The 21,167-nt window shown below is 37.4% G+C and overlaps 1 protein-coding gene across 1 annotated transcript in view; it reads left to right on the top strand.

The window, feature by feature from the left end:
• Positions 1–21,167, top strand: part of Galntl6 (polypeptide N-acetylgalactosaminyltransferase like 6) — an 813,988-nt gene that overhangs the window by 715,421 nt on the left and 77,400 nt on the right. The window contains exon 7 of the mRNA XM_042702130.1: positions 17,963–18,080. Within this exon, the coding sequence (XP_042558064.1) occupies positions 17,963–18,080 (118 nt within the window). The remainder of the gene's footprint in view (positions 1–17,962; positions 18,081–21,167) is intronic.

The following is a 21,167-nucleotide window of genomic DNA, read 5'->3' as shown; positions in this document are numbered from 1 at the left end:
ATGGCCTATTATATTAAGATATGCCTAAGGTATCAGAGTTGGAAGAAAGTTACTCAAAGGAAAGGAACTGATATGCTTACAAAGAGAATGAGCCTTTTCAGACTCCCTCCCAAATCTATAAACTCCCTGTTATTCTTTCTGAGACAACTATATTGGAGTCACTTGATTAAGATACCTAAGAATGACTGGAATTTTTGAAGTACTTTAGACAAGAGTTTTCTAGGCTTTTACAGGGGACTTTAAAATGCACTGATTCTTTAATGAATGGGAAAAGAGCAAATCTCTGAATTTAAATTGTATTCATGAGCTTGTGAAGAAGTGTAAAAACTATTACCTAATAAAGTAAATCTCAACTTTGAGGGAGAAAGTGGCTCTTCATTTTATTTCATTTTCCCTTAGCAAAAGTAGGTTAAGTGTAATTAGAAATTAATATTGCCGAGGAATGGTTGTCCCTGATTACTCTGCCGTAAGTCTTTTGAAAATACATACATACACATCTTCACACAAACACATACACATACACACAACACACACATATACATGCATAGCTTAATGCTATTCACTTAATTTCTACTTTAATCCTGATGGATTCTAAGCTGGTACAAGAATCCATAATTCTTTCAGATTCTTAAACAAAGTTTATTTAATCTACTAGAAATAAAGCTACAATGAAGTTCAGATAAATCACATACATTAGCTTAAGTTTATGGAAATTTTATTTTATTTCCTTTACATGTTCTTTGATACTCCGTTTCTTTTCTAAATGTATTTGTGTCCATGCTCTTGATTTAAAAATATGTGAAATAAATTTTGGAAGGAGATGGGTTACAAAATAAATAAGGCAAAACTCTTACATAAAAGCAAATTATCGGTGAAACATGTACTGTCATTGTTCTAATTGTAGTTGCATTATTGAATCTCCTTGCCTGAAAGGATTTTGGTTTTGTTTCTTTCCTAGGGGGAAAAAAATAGAAAGTTGAGAAACTATTAACCTTTGAGAACCTTTCAAATATTTTTTTCAGGTTTGCCATGTGCCACCAAGGGAACATTTCCAGACAGGGCAGAAAATTCATTAGACTTGAGTGTTTCAAATATCTATATCAAGGACAAGGACAGAATTGCTGTCATAGAGACAGGGCTGGTACACTAGGGCACAATAACTGCCATTTTTCTTCATCGTGGTCTGGTGACCCTTTCCATAAAAATGCCAGCACTGTGGGATCTGATACAGATGAACCAGGGCTATGACATCAAGACAAACGCTGTTTGCTCAGAATGCCCCCATGCGTAGCACTGCCAAGACTACATCCCTGATGAGATTCAGCATCTCACACAGTAGAGTTAAAGCATTATGTGATTTTGATTTGCAGAGTTTGGAGTTGTGTCCTTCGATCTCTCATAGGCAAAATGCTAAACCAATTGGAATACTAGGTTTTAACTAAGGCACATGTTAGTCATCAGATGTCAGAATGGTGAAACGAACAGTAACCATAATTATGACATCTTTACCAAATTAGCTTTGTGATTTTTTTAAACAAACACGTTTCATTGTTTAGAATATTTTGATATACATTAGTTCAGTTTTACACTAACTTTTATCAGTTTCTCTATCATTACCTCTTCCTTGGTTCTTCTCCTCCCTTGGCTTCTATGGTGTGATTTTAACTTCCCTCCAGCCTCTCTCCTTAGACTCTTTTGTGAGATTCTAGTATCCTGTCTTGATCCATCTTCTGTCCTCACTCGGTCTTTTCTGGGTGATTTCATCTGACTTCACACTGATAGCAAGAAATATGTTCTTATATCTACATCACTATCCCAGGACTTTCTGATGAATTTCCACTCTGAACATTCTATTATCCAGTTAATAAATCCATTTGGATAGTCAACAGAAAACTCAGAACCAAATACTCCCTGAACTGAATTCACAGTCTTACTTGTTTCTATACTTAATTCCCAGATTATTCCACATCCATGGAATTCCTTAGATTCATTTTATGTACCTATCCCCAGTACCTCTACCTTGGAATAAAATTCAAAGCTTCTTACACATCAATCCCTGGAAAAGGCTTCTAGCCTTCCCATCCAGGAAGCCTGATCCTACTAAATTTCCACTTCCACTCTTCTGCCAATGTAACCTGTAAAGGATAGATATATGGTCACACCATTTTCTAGCTTAAACCTTTCAGTGAATCTTTACTGTCTCTGAAATATCTGTGTGAGAGAGAGAGAAAGAGAAAAAAGAGAGAGAGAGGAAGAGAAGAGAAAGAGAAGAGAAAAAGAGAAAAGATAGAAAGGGATAGAAGGAGAAAGAGATTCTTCCAGGCTTGGTGATCCTCTCTTTTGGTTCAAACCCAACAGCCACGTGGCATCATCAGCTCTTTAAATTCTCCCTCTAATCTGAGTTTTCCCATCTTTGAAATGAGGGTTAAAAACTGCACATAATGGGTAGGGAAATTGTAGAAATAAATCTAGATAAAGTGTACAACACTTAGCCCCACGCCTAGCAAGGAATGAGGTGTTTTGAGCAATAATATTGATTGCTGCTGTTACTTGACTGAGTCCTTACTGTGGAGGCCCGCCCTGGAGCAGTGTGTTCTAGGGGCTTCATATCTGGCCAAACCTCTCACACCCTGGGACTCCCCCATCTTCCCTCTCAGATGTTGTGCCTCTTTCTGTGTCCCCCTGTGAAGATGCTGCCCTTCAAGCTTCTGAGAACACTATATGTGACATTCATTCATTTAGTAACCCAATTCAGATATTACCCCAATTCAGAAGCTGCTAATAACTACTAATGCTATAAGTATCAACAGGAAATGACCAATGAAAACAGTATTTAACATCACCCAGCTTACAGCTATGTTGTCATGTGGGTGTTTTCCTCCTGTGTTTTAAGGTGACAGCCTCTAGTGTGGAGTGTATCCTGACATGGCTTAGTATATGCTAAGTCAGTTCATGGCTTAGTATATGCTAAGTCAGTTCATGGCTTAGTATATGCCTGAAGTTCATGGATTCTAGCGAGCAGGGACACCCTGAGGACAGTTAGCAATCCACCTAGGACTGAGAATTTGAAGACATTTTCAGAATTTGGAGAATTTGCCACATCAAGCCATCAGGAGCATGGTAGCAATGAGCAAAAAGGTGGAAAGAGACATGAGCTTCCCAAACCGCCACAGAGGAAACAACTCCCTCCATGGTTTCATGTTTTCCTCGTTCTTTTCTTTTTGCCCCTATATTCTTAAGCCACATTGCCTGGACAATGTCTCCAGGGCACACAATGTCTTGTAAGCATTCGTCTCCCTTGAGACTAAAGCTTTAATTCTCCAGACAATATCCAGCTTCATCCCATGGCCAATTTTTTCTTATCTTTATAGCACAGGCAGATACTCCTGTGAGCCATGACATTCAGAAAAATGAATGGGCTTCCTATTTTTTCAGCTCTAAAGAACAGAGAACACTGTGACCACACAGGAAACCTGCCCACCGAATATGGTTATCTGAACAATACTGTTGAAGTAAAAGGAGAAAATCAATAGCACCTGAGAACACACCATTAAGGTTCACATTTGATAAGAATTGGTCCATGGGCAGAATTGGGGAGAAGCCTTTTTTTACACACCTATCACATATTTTTGTCCCTCCAAAGAAATATTTACAAATGTCATATTGCAAGGACCAGAGAAAGGACCTTTGGGGTCTTTTCGTTGTATGTTAGGATACAGCAGTAGATGAGTAACCTTCAGGTTGCTCTCTCTTCTATTTCTAGCCAAAACTGAGTATTTAGAAGCTAGTGGTGACTGCAATATGCAGTTCCTAAAGGGAAGAGTAAATGGATAAATGATTCAAATCTGGGAAAGTCTACAGAGAATTTACACACTCATCATAAGCTCTTAGCACTAACACTTCATTTTCTCAACATCTTCATGAACGAGGAAAAGGAAACCCTTAGAATATTTAGGGAGATACAAATGATATGAATGAAAATCTCCCAAGAAGAATAAGTCCAGACAGTCCAAAAGTTAGTGTTTTGCCTTTTAAAGAACAGATGAAACCTACTTTGAAGATGCAGGTTAAAGCAGAACCATGCAACCTTGAGTCTTTCAGAGCTGTTTCGATTCTAGGAATTCCTAAAGCAAACAGATATATACATTATTTTGCTGCTCCAGACAGCCTGCATTAGAACCTGTCTCAGAAACTTCTAGTCGAGGTGCCTCCCAATGGACACCCATGAAAGCCAGGTTCTCGTGACAACAATGTTTTATATTTCATTTCTAGTCTAAGCATGAAATGAAATTATCTATAGATGGAATTTTCTGTTTTGGAATTATTACCCAATGTCTAAAAAATACTGAGTACTTCTTTCTTTTTAATACTGAGATAAAAATCCCAGTGTTTGCCTGTCCCACTGGGGGACCATGGGTAAATGTGAAGAACATAAAAACCCTAGCAATAGAAGAGAAGCCCCATACTATCAGAATCAATTTCTTTACTGTTACTTTACTGCTGTAATCACATGTATAGAGAGAGAGACAGACAGACAGACAGACAGATAACAGACAGAGACAGAGACAGACAGACAGACAGAGAGAAAGTGTTTATGTTACAGGTGGATTTGAAGCTTTATAGTATTTCTTTATTATATCAAAGCCACAAAATAAAAACCATCGCTTCTTTATTTTACAGCACCAAGCTATATCAGGTAATATTATTTTTACCTTGGCCCTGGACCCATGTGCATTTCACTCTTTGGTTTCCTTTATGAGGAATAGTTCTGTAGGTTTGATACAAAATGAAAACTTTGTTTCTTAGCAATATTTGTGTGAGCTCTCTTTCAGATAGTGCCTCTCTGGTTTAGCAGAAAATCAAACATCCCCGAAACATCTGTAACAAACACAAGCTGGTTTACTTGCTGATAAATCTCTCACCTAGTTATGGATATATGATCAATTCATTTCAGGTTTATTAGGCAACAATGGCAAAGAATAGAATAAGAGAGCCTTTATTGAGATAATATCATGGAATCTAGCTATGTAAACATGTATGGTGTGAGCTATACAACTTGGGCATGAGGACAGGAGGAAAAATTGGGAGGTAGCAAGGGAAGGTGTGACCCTGTTCAAAAAGAAATGTACTCTTTGCCTGACATGTAACTGTAACCCCTCTGTACATCACTTTTATAACAACAATAAAAAGCCAGATGCTGGTGGCTCACACCTGTAATGCTAGCTGAGATCTGAGGATCATGGTTCAAAGCCAGCCCAGGCAGGAAAGTCCACGAGACTCTTGTCTCCAATAAACCACTCGAAAACTGGAAGTGGCACTGTGGCTCAAGTGGTAGAGCGCTCACCTTGAGCTGAAGAGCTGAGGGACAGAGCCCAGGCCCAGAGTTCAAGCCCCATGACAACAACAACAACAACAACAACAAAAATGCTTGAAGGAAAAATAAATATAATGCAGACTTTTTTTTAAAAAAAAAGAGAACTTGCAAAAGATGCTAATACAATTGAGATACATCTTTTGTCGGCATTAAACTAGCATGTCTTAACATATGACGTCACAGCATGTTTTAGAGGTGAAGCTTTGGCTCTCTTCATGAAGGTTCTGCCAGGATCCCTCATTTCTTCTAATACTAGCTCATAACCCCAGCCAGACTTTTCCCCCTCCCCTCCCTTATCCCGGGGATTGATTCACAGCCTCATACTTGCAAAGTGCTCTAGCCTTTAAGCCATGCTCCATTCCTTTGCTTTTAGTTTGCTTTTTAGGTAAGATCTCCCATACTTTTGCCAGGAGCTGGCCTTGGAACAAGATGCTCCCACCTTCACCTCCTGAGCAGCTAGGACTGCAGACAGGCAATAATATGCCTGGCCCTCAGTCAAACTTTCTAAAGCAGAACCTTCTGACTCTCAACTGCTGTCCCTTCCTCTAGAGATAATGTGCTTCATCTGACACACTGCTCCTGGTCTCCTGGACATTCAAACTATCTTCCTCTAAGTTGAATAGACACTCACCTGACAGGTGATAGGAAGAGGTCTAGCCTAACAGATTTTTAAAAAGTCAAATTTAGAGTCTGATTCTAGTGAGTCAAGTTAGTTGTGTGTCTGTGTGTGTGAATATCTATATCTCTATATGTGTACATATATAATATTGTCTATGTAGTACTTGGGAAATGACACTCAAAATTACAGCTCACAACAAAATCTGTAGTCACTTGTCAATGAAAAAGAATCAATGAACAACTGCTAAAGTTCAGTGTTCTCTTAACAAATCTGTGACTGGTTTCCTACACAATGCTTGAGTTTTTATCTGTATTAGTAAAAAAAAAAACTGAAGTGGAGTTTTATGTGAGTCCTCTCTCTACATTTGCAGAGCAGACATAGGAAGCAATTAGGTAATTATGAGGGGGGAAAAACGACTTATTTTAGGTTAAGAGTATCAAGGAAAACAGCATCCTATACTTCAGGTTTCGATGAAGTTTGACAGCCTTCCCTTCAACAAGCACAAATCAATGAAAGTTTATTATAATGACTTTCTGTCCATCTCAACTATTTTAAGCACGATTCATGCCTCTCTCTCCTCTCACCTAAGAGACTGTCACTGTCTCTGAAGTGGCCCTCTGCTCTAGGGCCTGCAGCATCGAATCCACCCTCTGCACTGACATCAAAGTACTCGAATGGATCGGTCCATGGATTAAGATTCCTGAGTGACACTGAATCACATACTCTCAGAGACAACTATCTGAAATTCATAAACCTTCTGGCATTGGCATTTCAGAAACACCTACCCTTCTCTAGAATCTTTATACAAGAATTTTATGCATCTTTGTAAGGAGAAACTCTGCAGCTCCTTTCAGTTCCCATGATCCAAGAAAGAATAAGAACTGAAAGTCACAAGGAAAACCAATTCATGTTCTTTGATATGTGACAAGCACTCCTAATTGTCTGGGTGTTTCCTGCTAGCCTGGAGACTTCTGGGCAGGCTGAATTCCCACACAGTAACTCAGAATTCCAAAAGAATCATGTGGTCCAACAAATAAGACAGAAGATACAGGATCTTTTCTGAACCAGATGGCCCCGGGGTTGACAGGACATCAATTCTGCCCATACTCCATGAGTCACGAGAACCATCATCCCACCACCGAGACTTAAGGGAAGATACATAGACACACCTTTCAATGGGAAAGGGGACTAAGCCTTGGAGAACATGTTTCACAGCTGCCATCTACCAGAGGAGAGATAGATAAAATCCGAAGGAGTAGAACATGGATGCTCTTTTCCTTTCCCACCACATAGAGTTAGATGGTAATTTTTTAATGGATAAATTTGACACAGAGGGGTAAATAAGATGATGCTTTGCCCAGATCTTTTTTTAATTTTTAGATATGTTGTTCCACAGCTCTTTCTTCAGAGACTGTTTGTTTGTTTTGTGGGGCTCTCTAACTAGTCCAAGTTGATCTCTAATTCAAGATTCTTCTGTGTCCGTCTCTCCATTGCTGGAATTACAGACCTGCACCACCACACCTGGCATTCTGATGTGTTTTTAAGAGTTTAAAGTCATTAAGCAGGTGTAGAAATGCAGTGTACATGTATTAAAAATTAAATGGTCGATATGCAACATTAAAATTCATGCCACATTTAATAAATTCTAGCTTGATATAAAATGCCAGGACATTAGGCAACAATTGCCTTAGAGTTGCAATCAGTGCTGTAAAGAAAAGCCTTATTTTGCATTCCTTCCTAAGATGAAGGGGTAATGCTTCCCTAAGAAGCAACTGTCAAATGTTTATTAAATAAATGAAGCATAAAACAAGCTTTCCTGCAGTTTCATCCATGCTTAGATTTTAATAACTAACATTTATCCCATGAATGAAAAGTTGTATTTGTATCCAAGAAGAAAAGCTTCCCATTCTGCCGTGGGGATTTTTACCTTCTGAATGATCTCCAATTACTGATGAAATAAGCAATTTGCTCAGCCATCTCAGACCATTTCTGTGTTCCTTTTGATGTCCATATTGATGGGAAAGAAGAGCCTGGACTAGGGAAATGGAGATGGGGTGGCGGGGGATGGAGAGGGTGAAGGAGTACTGGACCCTAACAAACCAGGACACAAGACACAGAAGCCAGAACCAAGTGGTGGGCACTGGTCAGCACTGTGTTAGGACTCACAGTTACCTCTGCAGCAGGGCTTTCAGAAGATATGAGCATCATGTGGGAAAACAAAGTGGGAAGCAAAAGGTTTTAAAGCCCTTGTAATGTTATGAAATCTCATCTGTGTTTTATGTAAGAACCTTGTTTTATGTAAGAACCTCGTCAGCCATGTGACAAGACTCAGGTCCTATGGCAACCGTGGCCCAGAAGGCACACTCAAGGGATATCAAGCAGAATTAGGCTCATGGCTAGCAGAGCAGCGTTAGCAGATGGGAGGAAGGGAGCAAGCACTGCAGCCTTTCTGGACTGCAACTGATTGCATGAACGGACTTGTTTCTGATCTACACTTGACATCCAGGGTACTCTCAGAAAAACCAAGAAATTCTAGTAGGGACTCAAGGCTATTAAGCAGGTCATTCATCAAGCCAGTGAAGTTGAGAATTAATGAAATCTCATTCTTACTGCTAATATGCCCTCTCTTGTCCTCTCAAAGTTCACACTCTTCAGATGACATAAGGATTAATAACTGAAACAAAAACTGTGGTCATTGTCCTAATGTGTAACAACATGGTCATGACTAAAATCTGTGGCCATTTAGAAATTAGAAAGGAATGGATTCAGTAGAATTAAATTAAATTAAACTGAATGTATAATCTGGGAATATACTTTTTTCCCCAACATTTCACCACATATATTTCTTCTTATGCAGTCTAAGCTGAGAATGCCATTTAAATGGGTCACTGCGAAATGCAGCAATTTAATTTTTCTCCGATCAAAATAACAAACCAGTATGATCTCACTTCTATTAACTTTTGAAGGTTTACAGCAGTTAAAGTATTTTTGCTTTTATGTATGAAGGTTAAAAAAATCTGGGGGTATAGCTGAGCAACAGAGCATCTGCCTAGAACTTATGAGGCATGGATTGAATCCCCAACAGAAGAGAGAAGAGAGAGAGAGAGAGAGAGAGACAGACAGACAGACAGACAGAGAGAGACAGAGAGACAGAGACAGAGATAGAGGCAGACACAGAAGGGGGATTAATAAAGTCATTATGCTCAATGTACCTATGTGAGAATAGAACTAGGAAACTTGAATTAGATAAAGACTAAAAAATAAAAAAGAAAGGAATGAGAAGAAAGAAAGAAGAGAGAACTAGGGAAAGGAGAGGAGAAGGGAAATGAAAGGGATGGGAGAGGAGGGAAGAAGAGGAGGTAGGGGAGAACGAGAAGGAAGAGAGGGTAAGAGGGGGAAAGAAGGGAAGGAAAGAGATGGAGATCTAAAAGTACGCTTTGAGATGAAGCTTCAGTTCCTTCAATTTACTCAGAAAGGAATAAACAGGAAGTGACTTTAAAATAAAGCATGCACAATTGATCTATGTTGAGAAACTTTTGAAGTGGTTTCATCAGAGGAGAATAAGTATGCTCTACTATTGTTAGCGATAGAGCATGTGTAGCTGTGGTATATTGTTGCACAAACACCTGTTAGCGTGGGATTACCAGGAAATGTCAGCTCTGTTCACACAGTAGAATCCATCCATCCACCCACTATGGGATGAGACGAAACCACCCATACAGAATACATACACAGACTATTTTAGGTACAAATGAGTAGCGGAGTCACACAGTATCTAGGCCATGGACCAGAAGAATACGACTGAAAAGTATCTACTACATTTTATCCATGTTCTTCCCAAACCCACTATGACAGTGTTGATGTGGCCTTTTGATATCCAGAGTTATTGTTTTTTTCTTCCTTATCTTAAAACCAATGCCAGTCACTGAAGATATGGAGACAGCAGCATTTTAAGCAATTTCAGAATCATCAACTTAATGGAATTCTCAAAGCAAGGCCATCATGCTATATTTATAGCTGTAGTTTGGCTTAATGCATTATATAATTTGCACTGACATATACAAGACTTCTTCCATCCACTCTTCATCTTTTTTTCACAGGGTATCTACCATCCTAAATATGAAGTAGACAACCAAAAAAAAAAGCAAATACAATTTCATAAAAGCTTCAAAACCACAACCTAATATCTTATATATTTATGTGTGTGATAAGAGAAAAATTACAAATCATGATACAAAGTTGTAAAACTGTGCACCACGATTTATGATTTTATTTTCCTCCCATTTTATCCAAAAAGAGCTGAAATTCATAATTCTGCCACCAGCTTTTGGATAACCAGCTGGCCCTACTCTTTTGCCGACTAACTTTTTTCAAAGTGTACCATTTGCATGTGTAAATCTGGAAAAACAAAGTTTTTTTTCTTTTCAAAGGAGGGGCCTTCAGCAGCCTTCACTTCTTTTTGTAGTTCTGAAATCCAGTTATGTATTGAAATGTTCCCTGGGATATAAGTGGAGATATCATTTTAAATAATTCTTTTTTATTTAAATTTGTTATTGTTATTCTAAAGCTGATGTACACAAGGGGTTACAGTTAGATAAGTCAGGAATAAGTGCATTTCTTTTTGCACAATGTCACCCCTTCGCTTATTCTCTCCCAGTTTTCCCCTGCTGTCCCCATCCACAAGTTGTAGAGATCCTTTTCAACATAGTGTCTAGTGAGTCTTACTGTTGCATTTGTTCACCCTTTATCCTACCCTTTCTATGCCCTCCACCCTCCTAAAGACAGATAAACTAACGAACAAGACAAAAGGCAAAGAAAATAAAAACAACAACAAAGAAAAAAATCTTCTGTTTCTGTTGCTTGGAGTTCATTTAGATAGATATCATTTTATATGATCATATGCACGTGGCAATTGAGCCTTTGTGATCCTCTCCTAAGAATATCCTCCTTTGGTCTCACTGTGTGAATGTCTAGAAACCTGCCTAATTTATCATGTCCATGTGTCAGACCTTAAAAATTATGAAATTAGTCCAAACTCCATCTCCATCTAGGAGTATTTATCAGTTACATAATGGTATTAGTGCTATATGTCCTTTTTAGGAGCTTGAAACTCAAAATGTGTATAACAAACCATCCCAGAAATCAGTTGGTTTGCAATTTGAGGGCTCATCAATTAAATAAGGCTCCATTAAGTAGTTGTTCTCCCGATTAAGTGGGGTGAACAACTCATCTTGGTTGGCCTGCAACTTTCCCAGGTTTAGCACAGGAAGTCCATCCAGCATTCCACAAGACCCATGAGTCTCAAGCCGCATGGGCAGTTGGTGGCTCTATGTCTGATAACTCCACTGGATTTGGATGATAAAAACAGTCTGCACAGACTTGATTGTATACCTGATCATGAGTGCCATCGCATGGCCATGTGTCTCTGTGTAACCCAAGCTGCTTCACCGGGTCACAGTTTCCAGAGTAGTAAATGTAAACTCCAATATATAAGGCAGTTTGTTGCCATACAAATACATAAAACATGTGTTGATGTCAGATTCCCCAAGCAAGTGAATGTGGGAAGTACCACACCCAAACACAGGTACACAAAAGCTATGATTCACTGGAGCCATTGTCAATATAGTCCAATGTCAGCCCCCATTCTTGTTAGTCCCTTTGAGTGTCCAATCACGACTGCTAAGTCAAAGAATTCCTCACTCCTAGGTTATAGTTCCACTAATGATTGCCTCTCAGAACTAAAACCAGAACAGCTATTTCTTGCTATCTTGCTGTTGCTCACATCTTTCCTGTGATAAAAAGACAACAGAACTTTTGCTGTCTGGGCAAGAGTAAAAGGGCAATGATAATATGGCATAGATCAGTCACTTGTCCAGCAAATTCTTTTTCTGAGAGTTGGGACACAGAGAGCAAGCCTCCGTTTACTTTGTTAGCTCCAGACATAGGCCTGGGCTCTTAGTATTCAACCTCCTCATTTATTCTCCCGGTCTCCACGTTACCTGAGCAATTTTTCCCTTTATCATCCCTATTCCCAAAGAGGGTAAGCTTTAAAAAAAAAAAAGTGAAGATTTCTGTGATTGTAATCAAAGTTCTTTTTCTGCATCCTGGTCTACTGACAGGGACTTCTTTTCCCCAGCCCAGGACCTGCTTCACTCATTGACTCTAGAGTGATCATCTCCTTGTACAAAGACAGTATAAGAGTCTCCCCTACATTAACTTATTACATGATTTTTGAAAAAGTGACACATAAATGGTACTATTCTGAAGATAAATGAAACAAGTTAATTTATCAGTATTCTTTACAAAATTCTAATTTAACACCATGATTTAATAATGGGAAAAATGAGGTTTTTTTAAAAAAAAACAAAAACTATTTCACTAAAACTATTTTGCTCACAATTGAATTCTAGTTGAAAAGGATCAGATTTTCAGCTGTCAGAATTTTGAGTCATGCACCAAGGAAAAAATTGTTGGTTACATAATTGAAAATTAGTGGCTCATCTTTATGTTGATTGACTTGGCTTGACTGAATCCTGAGGGAAACTGTGCCATTTCATTTCTGATCAAATCCACATTGCAACCCGCATGCCTAGAATTCTCTCTATAGCCACTAAAATGAATGAAAGTTGAAAGCCAATTTATTTTCTATGAAGCTAAATTGACATTTCATTTAGATTTCTAGAGCTAAATTTTAATTGTTAATATATTTTCAAAGAAACCTTTCACATACATTTATCTTTCATTGTGATGTATTCTTTATTATTCAAGCCCAATGACTACATGAGATGCAAGATTTCTAATATTTGAAATAATACTCTCTGCTTGAAAATGTGAGAAAGTAGGCAAAAATACCAGGCAGGAAGTTTTTTTTTTTAACTCTACCACTTTTTTTAGATAGGAGGGAAAGAATTAACATGTGAAATAGAAAATACTATGAACTTGGACAACTGTAACTCTACAGTTAAGGGGATTACAGGATGGATTTATAAGGTCTAAGTCCATATCATACTTGGAAAAGACCAATTCCACACTATGACAAAGGCATTTGCAAAATGAGAACATAAAATGTTTTCACTGGTACCGAATAAAGAATGGGTTGTAGTAAACTTTCGTATTATAGTCTCAATGATTTAAAACTGAACAAAATTTTAGAATGTATAAACCGCTGTACAAAAGTAAACCAGTCAGCCATAAGTAAAACCAGAAAGCATATTTATTATGTGGTTCAGTACCCTTAGTATTAAAGAGGAAATTGACTTTCCACTAAGTATTCAGAAAAGTCACATAATTCAGTAGCCTGAAGAAAAAAAGGATCTTCAATAAGAACACATTGCTTCATGGTCATATTAATTTTAAAAAGTATCCCAAGGAGAACAGATTCTTTTGAATTGCAAAACTCAAAGAGTGATTTGCGATGTTATAAGCAACACTCATAAAGCATATTAAGGTATTTAAAAGTTATACAGACACAGAACCACATTAATGTGTGTCTACAGCATGTGCACAATCCCAAGGAAACAACAACACTGACATTGTTTAAGAAGAGATGAAGCAGTTCTAAAGACAGACAAGTGAAAGATTGTGGGAAGGGGGAACGTGAGGGGAAGTCTCAAGTGATCCATTTTGATTTAAAAATCAAAATCAGAGTGTAAATAAGTGTGCTGAAAAGAATCAACTGCTTTTCATTTCCTCCGAGGAGTAAATCTTTTCTCTTTAACAAGGCAGGAACATATTGACTTCGATAGTTCTTTTTGGACTTCAGAGTAACACTGCCAAATAGTTGGACTCTGTGTGTATTAAGTGCAAATTTGTATCCACAAACTCAACTATGTAAGAAATATCACAAATATGTAAGAAATATCACCTGTTTTCTGGATGTGGAGACGCAAGCCTATAATCTTAAAATACTTGGTAAGTAGAGATCTAGGGAACACATCTCTAAGCCAGCACAGCCATAAAAGTAAAAGTTGATCTCAATCAGTGCTCTTGGGTGCAGTGGAATATGCTTGCCGTCCCACAGGGAAAGGGAAGCACAAATAGAAAGATTACAGCCCAAGTCACTCAGGGCGTAAGTGGAGTCCCTATCCTGAAAATAACCAAACAGTAGGGGACTGGCACTCACTGGCACCCACTTAGCAAGTGTGATGCCCTGAATTCAATAAAAAAAAAATCACAATATTAAATTTTTCTTAGTTGCCTAAATGCAACCAAATACAAATTTTAACATAATTTAAGAAATATATGATCATTCAAAAATAGAACATTACTTAAATCTCTTTAGCTACTTTGTAATCTTTAAGTAGTTGTACCACAGAGTTGCCATTTAACAAAGCAGTTTATGAGTATAATGCATCTCTACCTATGTCACCCTACGTAATTGACTTCTTAAAATACAAATGATATAATGTGAGATTTATAACTTATGTAAAAATGAAATTTATAAAAATTCGAGGAAGAGATATGGAGACATGCTGTCAAAAACTTCAATTAGTCTAAAAGGAAAAAAAATTACACACTGGAAAAACAAAAACAGCAGTTGGAGCAAATAGAAAATGAAAGGAAGGGAGTAGATTTATATCTAACCAAACACAATCATGTCAACAGCAAAGATCCATATGATTCAAGTAAAAAGCAAATGTATTTATGTGTTGCCTTCAAGAAAATCTTTATACCCAAGTGCCAGTGGCTCATGCCTGTAATCCTAGCTACTCAGGAAGCTGATATCTGAGGATCATGGTTCAAAGCCAGCCTGGGCAGGAAAGTCCGTGAGATTCTTATCTCCAATAAACCACTCAGAAAACTGGAAGTGGTGCTGTGGCTCAAGTGGTAGAGCGCTAGCCTTGAGCTGAAGAGCTGAGGAACAATGCCCAGACCCAGAGTTCAAGCCCCACAACCAACAAAAAAGAAAGAAAATCATTTTTAGTACACAGACACAAATAGTTTAAAAGATAGAAAAGGTTGTACTTTATATTATTTACTTATAAATGATGTTATAGAATGCAAATGCAAAGAAAGTCAGAAGTGATTACATTATCAACACGAAATAGATGATAGAGAAAAGAATGTTACCAAGGATGATAGTCATTTGGATTATAATGAGGTCAATACATCAAAACAGAAAAGTCCTATACATTTCTGCAGTATTAACAGAGCAAGGAAACACATGAAGCAATAATACTGAATACCAGCATTAATTATAGATTTCAATAGCCTTCTCTCCATAATTGAAAGATCCACTTGAATTTATGTGTCTAAATTAAACTAGTTTATGCTACATATAGTTTTTTTGTTTTAAAAAGATCATTAAGGAAACAAACTCATTGAGCAATAGGGTGTTGAGAAGATGGGGAAAATGAGAATAAACCAGAGTCAACTTGATTAAAGTACTATATCTGCAAATGTGTGAAAACCACAGTGAAATTCCTTTGAACCATTAGCACATGCTAAAAAAAGGAGATTAAAACGGGCACAAGTGGGATGGAAAGAGTGAAGGAGGGTGAGTATGGTCAAAATACTTTATGTATGATGGAAATGGGACAATGAAACTTGTTGAGATTGTTTAGAGCAAGGGGAGAAGAGCTAATGACAAGGGAAGAAAGGCTAATGGGGACATATTGTACATAGGTATGGATGTATCAGAACGAAAACACCTGTACAAGCAATTGATGCTCTAGCAACTATGAGAAAGCAAAAGAAAGCCAGGTTATTGTGTTTCCCATAAAGTATTTATAATGAATCAATTTTAGGCTGTCTCTATCGGTGATCATTACAGTTTGGGTATTTATTCTGAGCAGTGTGAATTAATTATAAAGGGCTTCGGTCTCGAGTTTGTGAAACCAAGTAAGAATACATTTCTTCTATACGTGGCTGGGATGCAGGACTGAGAATTTCTCATGACATAACAAAACCATGCAGAAGCAGAAGTTACACCCTTAATAATAAACAATGGAAATGGAACCTAATAAATATTCCAGCCCTCGTTGGTTCCAGATTCTGTGTCTGCAAAATGAGAAAACTACTAGAAAGAAGGTGAAAATAAGGGTCATTTGATTCTAGAATTTGTATTTCAAACAAAATTTTTTAAATGACATGACAGTCTTTGTATTTTCTGAATTCTGTTCGGTTTTAAGGAGGAAAACAAATCTCTCTTCTGATCCTTTTTATTTCTTTCTCACGACATGAATCTATGCCTTCAAAGAAACCATTTATAAACTGGAGTAATCAGACCACCTACCATCTTATTATGCAAAGTCCCTAAAATACATATTGCATTTAAATTTAGGTTTATGTTGCCTAAGTGCCTCATAACATATTACCAAGCTTAAATCCTGATTCTCTAACTTGGTGTGTGCACTGTGATTATATAGAACTTAAAATATGTAGCAATATTGGATGCTCTGGTTTGTTACTTGTAATTATGCTTTGTCTCCAAAAATTCAAAATGGTCACATTTACGATGTTGATGATACACATTTTGTGTATTGTCTCATGAAGATGTTTTATAACCTTATGTATACAGTTCTCTCACCAACTCTCAAATACTGAAACAAAAACAGCTTAAAGGTGGGAAACACAAAGGCTTTGAAACCAGAGCACCAAGGTCTAGAACCAGCTGTACCACACACTACACACAGCCTTGAGCAATGTTCCTAAACTCACTGCCTATTTCTTCAAACCATACACAGGCATGCTTTCAAAGGATCCATCAAAGTAAACATTCATCCTTAAACGACTTGTTTGTCCCCGTCTCCTCCACATGTTATACTGACATCAAATATAGTGAAAGCGGGGGTTACACTGTGGGGGAGGGACATACAAAGCAACAAAGAAATAATATTATAAATGCGTTAGAAACACATGCATGGGTGGACCTGTTGCAACAATGAGAAGTACAAAATGTCATGTCAAAACCAGCTTTACAATGTCGGTGGGGGAGAGGGAGGGGGGGTATGATTGGGTGGGGGGGAGGGGGGAGGCTGGGAAGGGAGGTGAAGGGTAAACAAAGGAGGAGGCTGCAATGCTTGGTAAGAAATGTATGCATTTTCCTGCCCATGTAATTGTAACCCCTCTGTACAGTATGTTTTCAAATAAAATAAAATAAAATAAAAAAATTAAAAAAAAGAAATGTAAAAAAAAAAAAAAAAAAAAAAAAAACAAAACCAAGGAAAAAAAAAAAAAAAAAAAAGTAAGCATTCATCAAAGCAGTTAGCCAAAAGATTTCACTTCCAACCCAGTAATGAAAAATAAGAGCTACCTTTAAACTGAAAAAAAAAAACAGCAAAGACTAGACTAAAGATTATATATCTAGTGACATGGTGAAAATTCATTCCAATATTGTGGAATACTTGAAAAGTATTCCTTAGCCAAAAATGATTCTTTCTTAAAAAGAGAAAAGAGCTGTTAATAGTGAAGAATGTAATAATATAGATAAAACATAGAGTGAAAAGACTTATTTTAAATTTCTATTCCAGTATGGTAATGAAAGAACAAAGTCTGAGTGATTATTTTATTCCGATTCATAGTCTTTCCATTTGTCATGACCTGTACGTATTAGATGCTCGGTAAACATATCCTCAGAGATTGTCAAAAACCTCATCTAATGGTACTTTTCAGCCTCTTTGTCCGATACTACAGGAGTTCTTTCAATGTAATGGAAAAACCATAATGCATAGTGATGTTCTCAAAGGTGTCAGTTACTAATCTTCAGGTGCTTGTCTCTAAGAATAAACAAAGCAAATCTTTGTTGTGATACAATCTAAACTGCAAGATTTCATGTTCACAAAGATGCGTCTTCCATCCTTTCTCCTTTCCTAGCTCCTTTTCAGTAAGAAGCTTTGTGCTTTCTCACAAAATACTAATAATAATAATAATGCTGAAAACCTCATATGATTGACATCTCAAAGGTCATTTTCTTTTCCAACAAAACATCATTGCCCTTGACTTGAAAGATGGCTTTGTTTGTTTCCCAGGTCTCCCGTTATGGCTGGAGGACTCTTTGCTGTGGATCGAAAATGGTTTTGGGAATTGGGTGGCTACGATCCAGGTTTAGAAATCTGGGGAGGAGAACAGTATGAAATCTCTTTCAAGGTAAGCCACCATGATTCTCTTCACACTTGTGGCTACGTCACTTTGATAATTCTGGTAGAATGCCCTCCTCTGTCTTGTGATCCACATGGTAACATGAATTAAGGACACTTCCCAAGTGTGTTTTTTCAGTGCTTTTTCCTTTGGATGGTTCAGTGAGAAGACATGCTACTCACAAAAAGAAATGATTCAAACTCCCACTTGCAGGTGGGAGACTTGCTGGGCCAACACTGACCTACCACTCCCTAGCAAATGCATTCCTTCTGAAGCACGTAGATCACATCGAAGAATTAAGATGCATGAAGAAGTGTGAATTCAAGTTATTGGAATTGTTGCTTTTTGTATTTCATGAAGAATTGGCAGGTCGGGGTTTAATTGTAACTAGTTATTTCATAATCTGAATGATTGGAAAGCTAAGTTAGAAAACATAAACGATAAACTGAAGCTCTTCTTCACAAAATTTCTAAATGACCAAAGTTTTTATTCATTATTATCTGGAACTTTCCAGATCTCTACTTATTTAGGAATTGATTCTTAGGCCCAGAGTTCAAGCCCCAGGACAAAAGAGAGAGAGAGAGAGAGAGACAGAGACAGAGACACAAAGACAGAGAGACAGAGAGACAGAGACAGAGAGAGACAGGAAGAGACAGAGAGAGAGATAGGGAGAGAGAGAGAGAGGATGTTTTTCTACACTTTTCTAGACCTTTGAATTCTCTGATGTCCCCTGGTTCCACTATCACAGCAATAGCTGCACACCTTGTTATGGCGGACATGACCAGAAAGTAATACAGTGACAGTATTTGTAGAAATTGCATCTGCTATATTTATTTACTAAGCCAGATGCTGGGTTAAGTACTTTATGGGTATTAGCTGATTTTATAGAACAATCATAAAAGATGAATATAATCATTCTGCTTTTACGGATGAAGAAAATGACACTTAAGATTTTTTTTTTCCAATCCTGGGGCTTGAACTCTGGGGCTGGGGGGCCCTGAGCTCCTTTTTGCTCATGGCTAGCACTGTGCCCCTGGAGCCACAGCTCCACTTTCTGCCTTTTCTCATGATTAATTGGAGATAAGAGTCTCACCGACTTCCTACCTGGGCTGGCTGGGATCCTCAGATCTCAGCTTCTTGTGTAGGTAGGATTACAGGCATGAGGCACCGGTGCCTAGTGGTTTTAAAGATTTTTAGATTAATTTGTTTAAATTTTAAAAATTAATCACCCAGTATCTCATTGCTGAGACCACAGAGACATTAAATGGTCTGACACTCAATTCAGGGTCTACCCATCACGATCCTCAAGTTCACTGTTAACCTTTTGATGATTCACTAATGATCACTTAATGACTTCACTAATTTATTAGACTCATTTATACTCCAATAACAGAACAGCAAATTTTCTGCTGATCTTGGGACAATAAAATACCACTGATTATCAAAAATTGCTCAAGTATCTGTGGCCTGCAAAGTTGACAATAATACCTTTGACTCAAAGGGCCAGAATTCTTCATTTGACTCTAGCAGCAATGAAATATCACTACTTTAAGAATATCATAAGAATTCAAATGGAATTATTTTTCTACTTTTCATAGTTTCTAACCTTTGTTCATCTTCAAGTTCTCTCAGCTCATAAATTCTTGAAGTTTAAAATAAGAGAAATTTTAGTACACAGGAGAGACCTGTCTTTAATGAACTGGATGACGAATAAAATTGCTCCTGCAAGTCTAAAGAGTTTTCATAAAATAACATTTGCATTCTAAATCACAAAAGTGTTTCTTTTAAATATAAACTTATATCACACTTCGTGTCAGCTGAATATGTCACGTCTTCTTTGTGGGACCTGAGATTTTATTACCCCATTTCCTATTTTTCAGTTTATCTGTCATTCTGAAAGATATAATTGGAAAGCAGCCCTAGCGCCTTTGTCTAAAAACCATAGCAACAGCACTCGAAGTTCAAGACTAAATTGGTCCAGGTTGTTTGGTTAGAATGACAGATTCTTTGGTGACAGTTATGTCTTAACAGGGTCCCATTTCAGACATATCCTTCATTCTTTTTTTTTTTCTACTGTTTAGTGACCTTGGGGTTTCTGTCCCTCTGTATTAATATTTTCACACGAAAGAGACAAACTCGGACAAGCTTTGATAGAATTTACACTGAAGGAAGAAGAAGGTTTTCTGTGTGAAATAATGTTGTACAGAATTAGCTCTTTTAAATGATAATTCAAAATAAAAGAGAAAAAATATCAAATGCCTGACTTTATGGAAATGCGCCATAAATTAAGCTGCATCTTGCAGCATAAAGATACAGCCAACTAAAGCATGTCACATGATCATATAGAAATAGTTTTTTTCAATCTATAACTTAGATATGATAGTTCAAAAGATTTTTATGTATGGGTATTTCCAAGCAACGTTTCTTGATACTTACTCTTGAAATGTTGCTGATATTTATACAGAATCACATCATAACAGTTTGGGGCAGGATTCTATTGGTGAATGAAAATCTTTCCTGAAAATTCCATTTCATATGAAATTTATGGCTGGACTATATTTTGTTAACAGAATTTTCCAGTTATCTTTTCTTTCTGTAACTGTCTTTGTGTCATTTATCTGAAACTATTGACTTCTTTAAATGAGTAGTTTTTCTGCCATAACATAAAAGCCAACTCAGTATAATTTTCAGGACTTAGCTGAGCTAAACAGAAACAGTTTGTCCACACTGTGAGCCACCTTCAACATCTTCCAACAAGTACCTGAAGTCCTAAGTGGCATGTCCAGCTGCTTTTAGATGTTTCTAGGTTAGTCAGCTACCAGGGAGGGGAAAATCGCATTTGGTCAATCTCTCAATCTGCTTTTATTGAGCCTCTAAATTATGTCAGGCATTGTTTCAGGTACTTAATTTGGACCTGTACTTAGAAATAAAGAGGAGACCAAGACAGACTTTATGGAGTACAAGTTCTAGTCTCTATGTCTAAACCCACAAAGAGTCTCCACTACTTCACAATACATTTGTATATCATTCCCCAAAGATAAAAATCTAAATAGTAGCATTTCCCAAAGATCTGGCCTTTGATTGCAGAAAAGTCAA

This window comes from Dipodomys spectabilis, unplaced genomic scaffold (assembly GCF_019054845.1).
Source record: "Dipodomys spectabilis isolate Male_0828 unplaced genomic scaffold, ASM1905484v1 ptg000009l, whole genome shotgun sequence".
NCBI classification, from domain to species: Eukaryota; Metazoa; Chordata; class Mammalia; order Rodentia; family Heteromyidae; genus Dipodomys; species Dipodomys spectabilis.
This window is presented reverse-complemented; position numbering and strand designations above follow the sequence as displayed.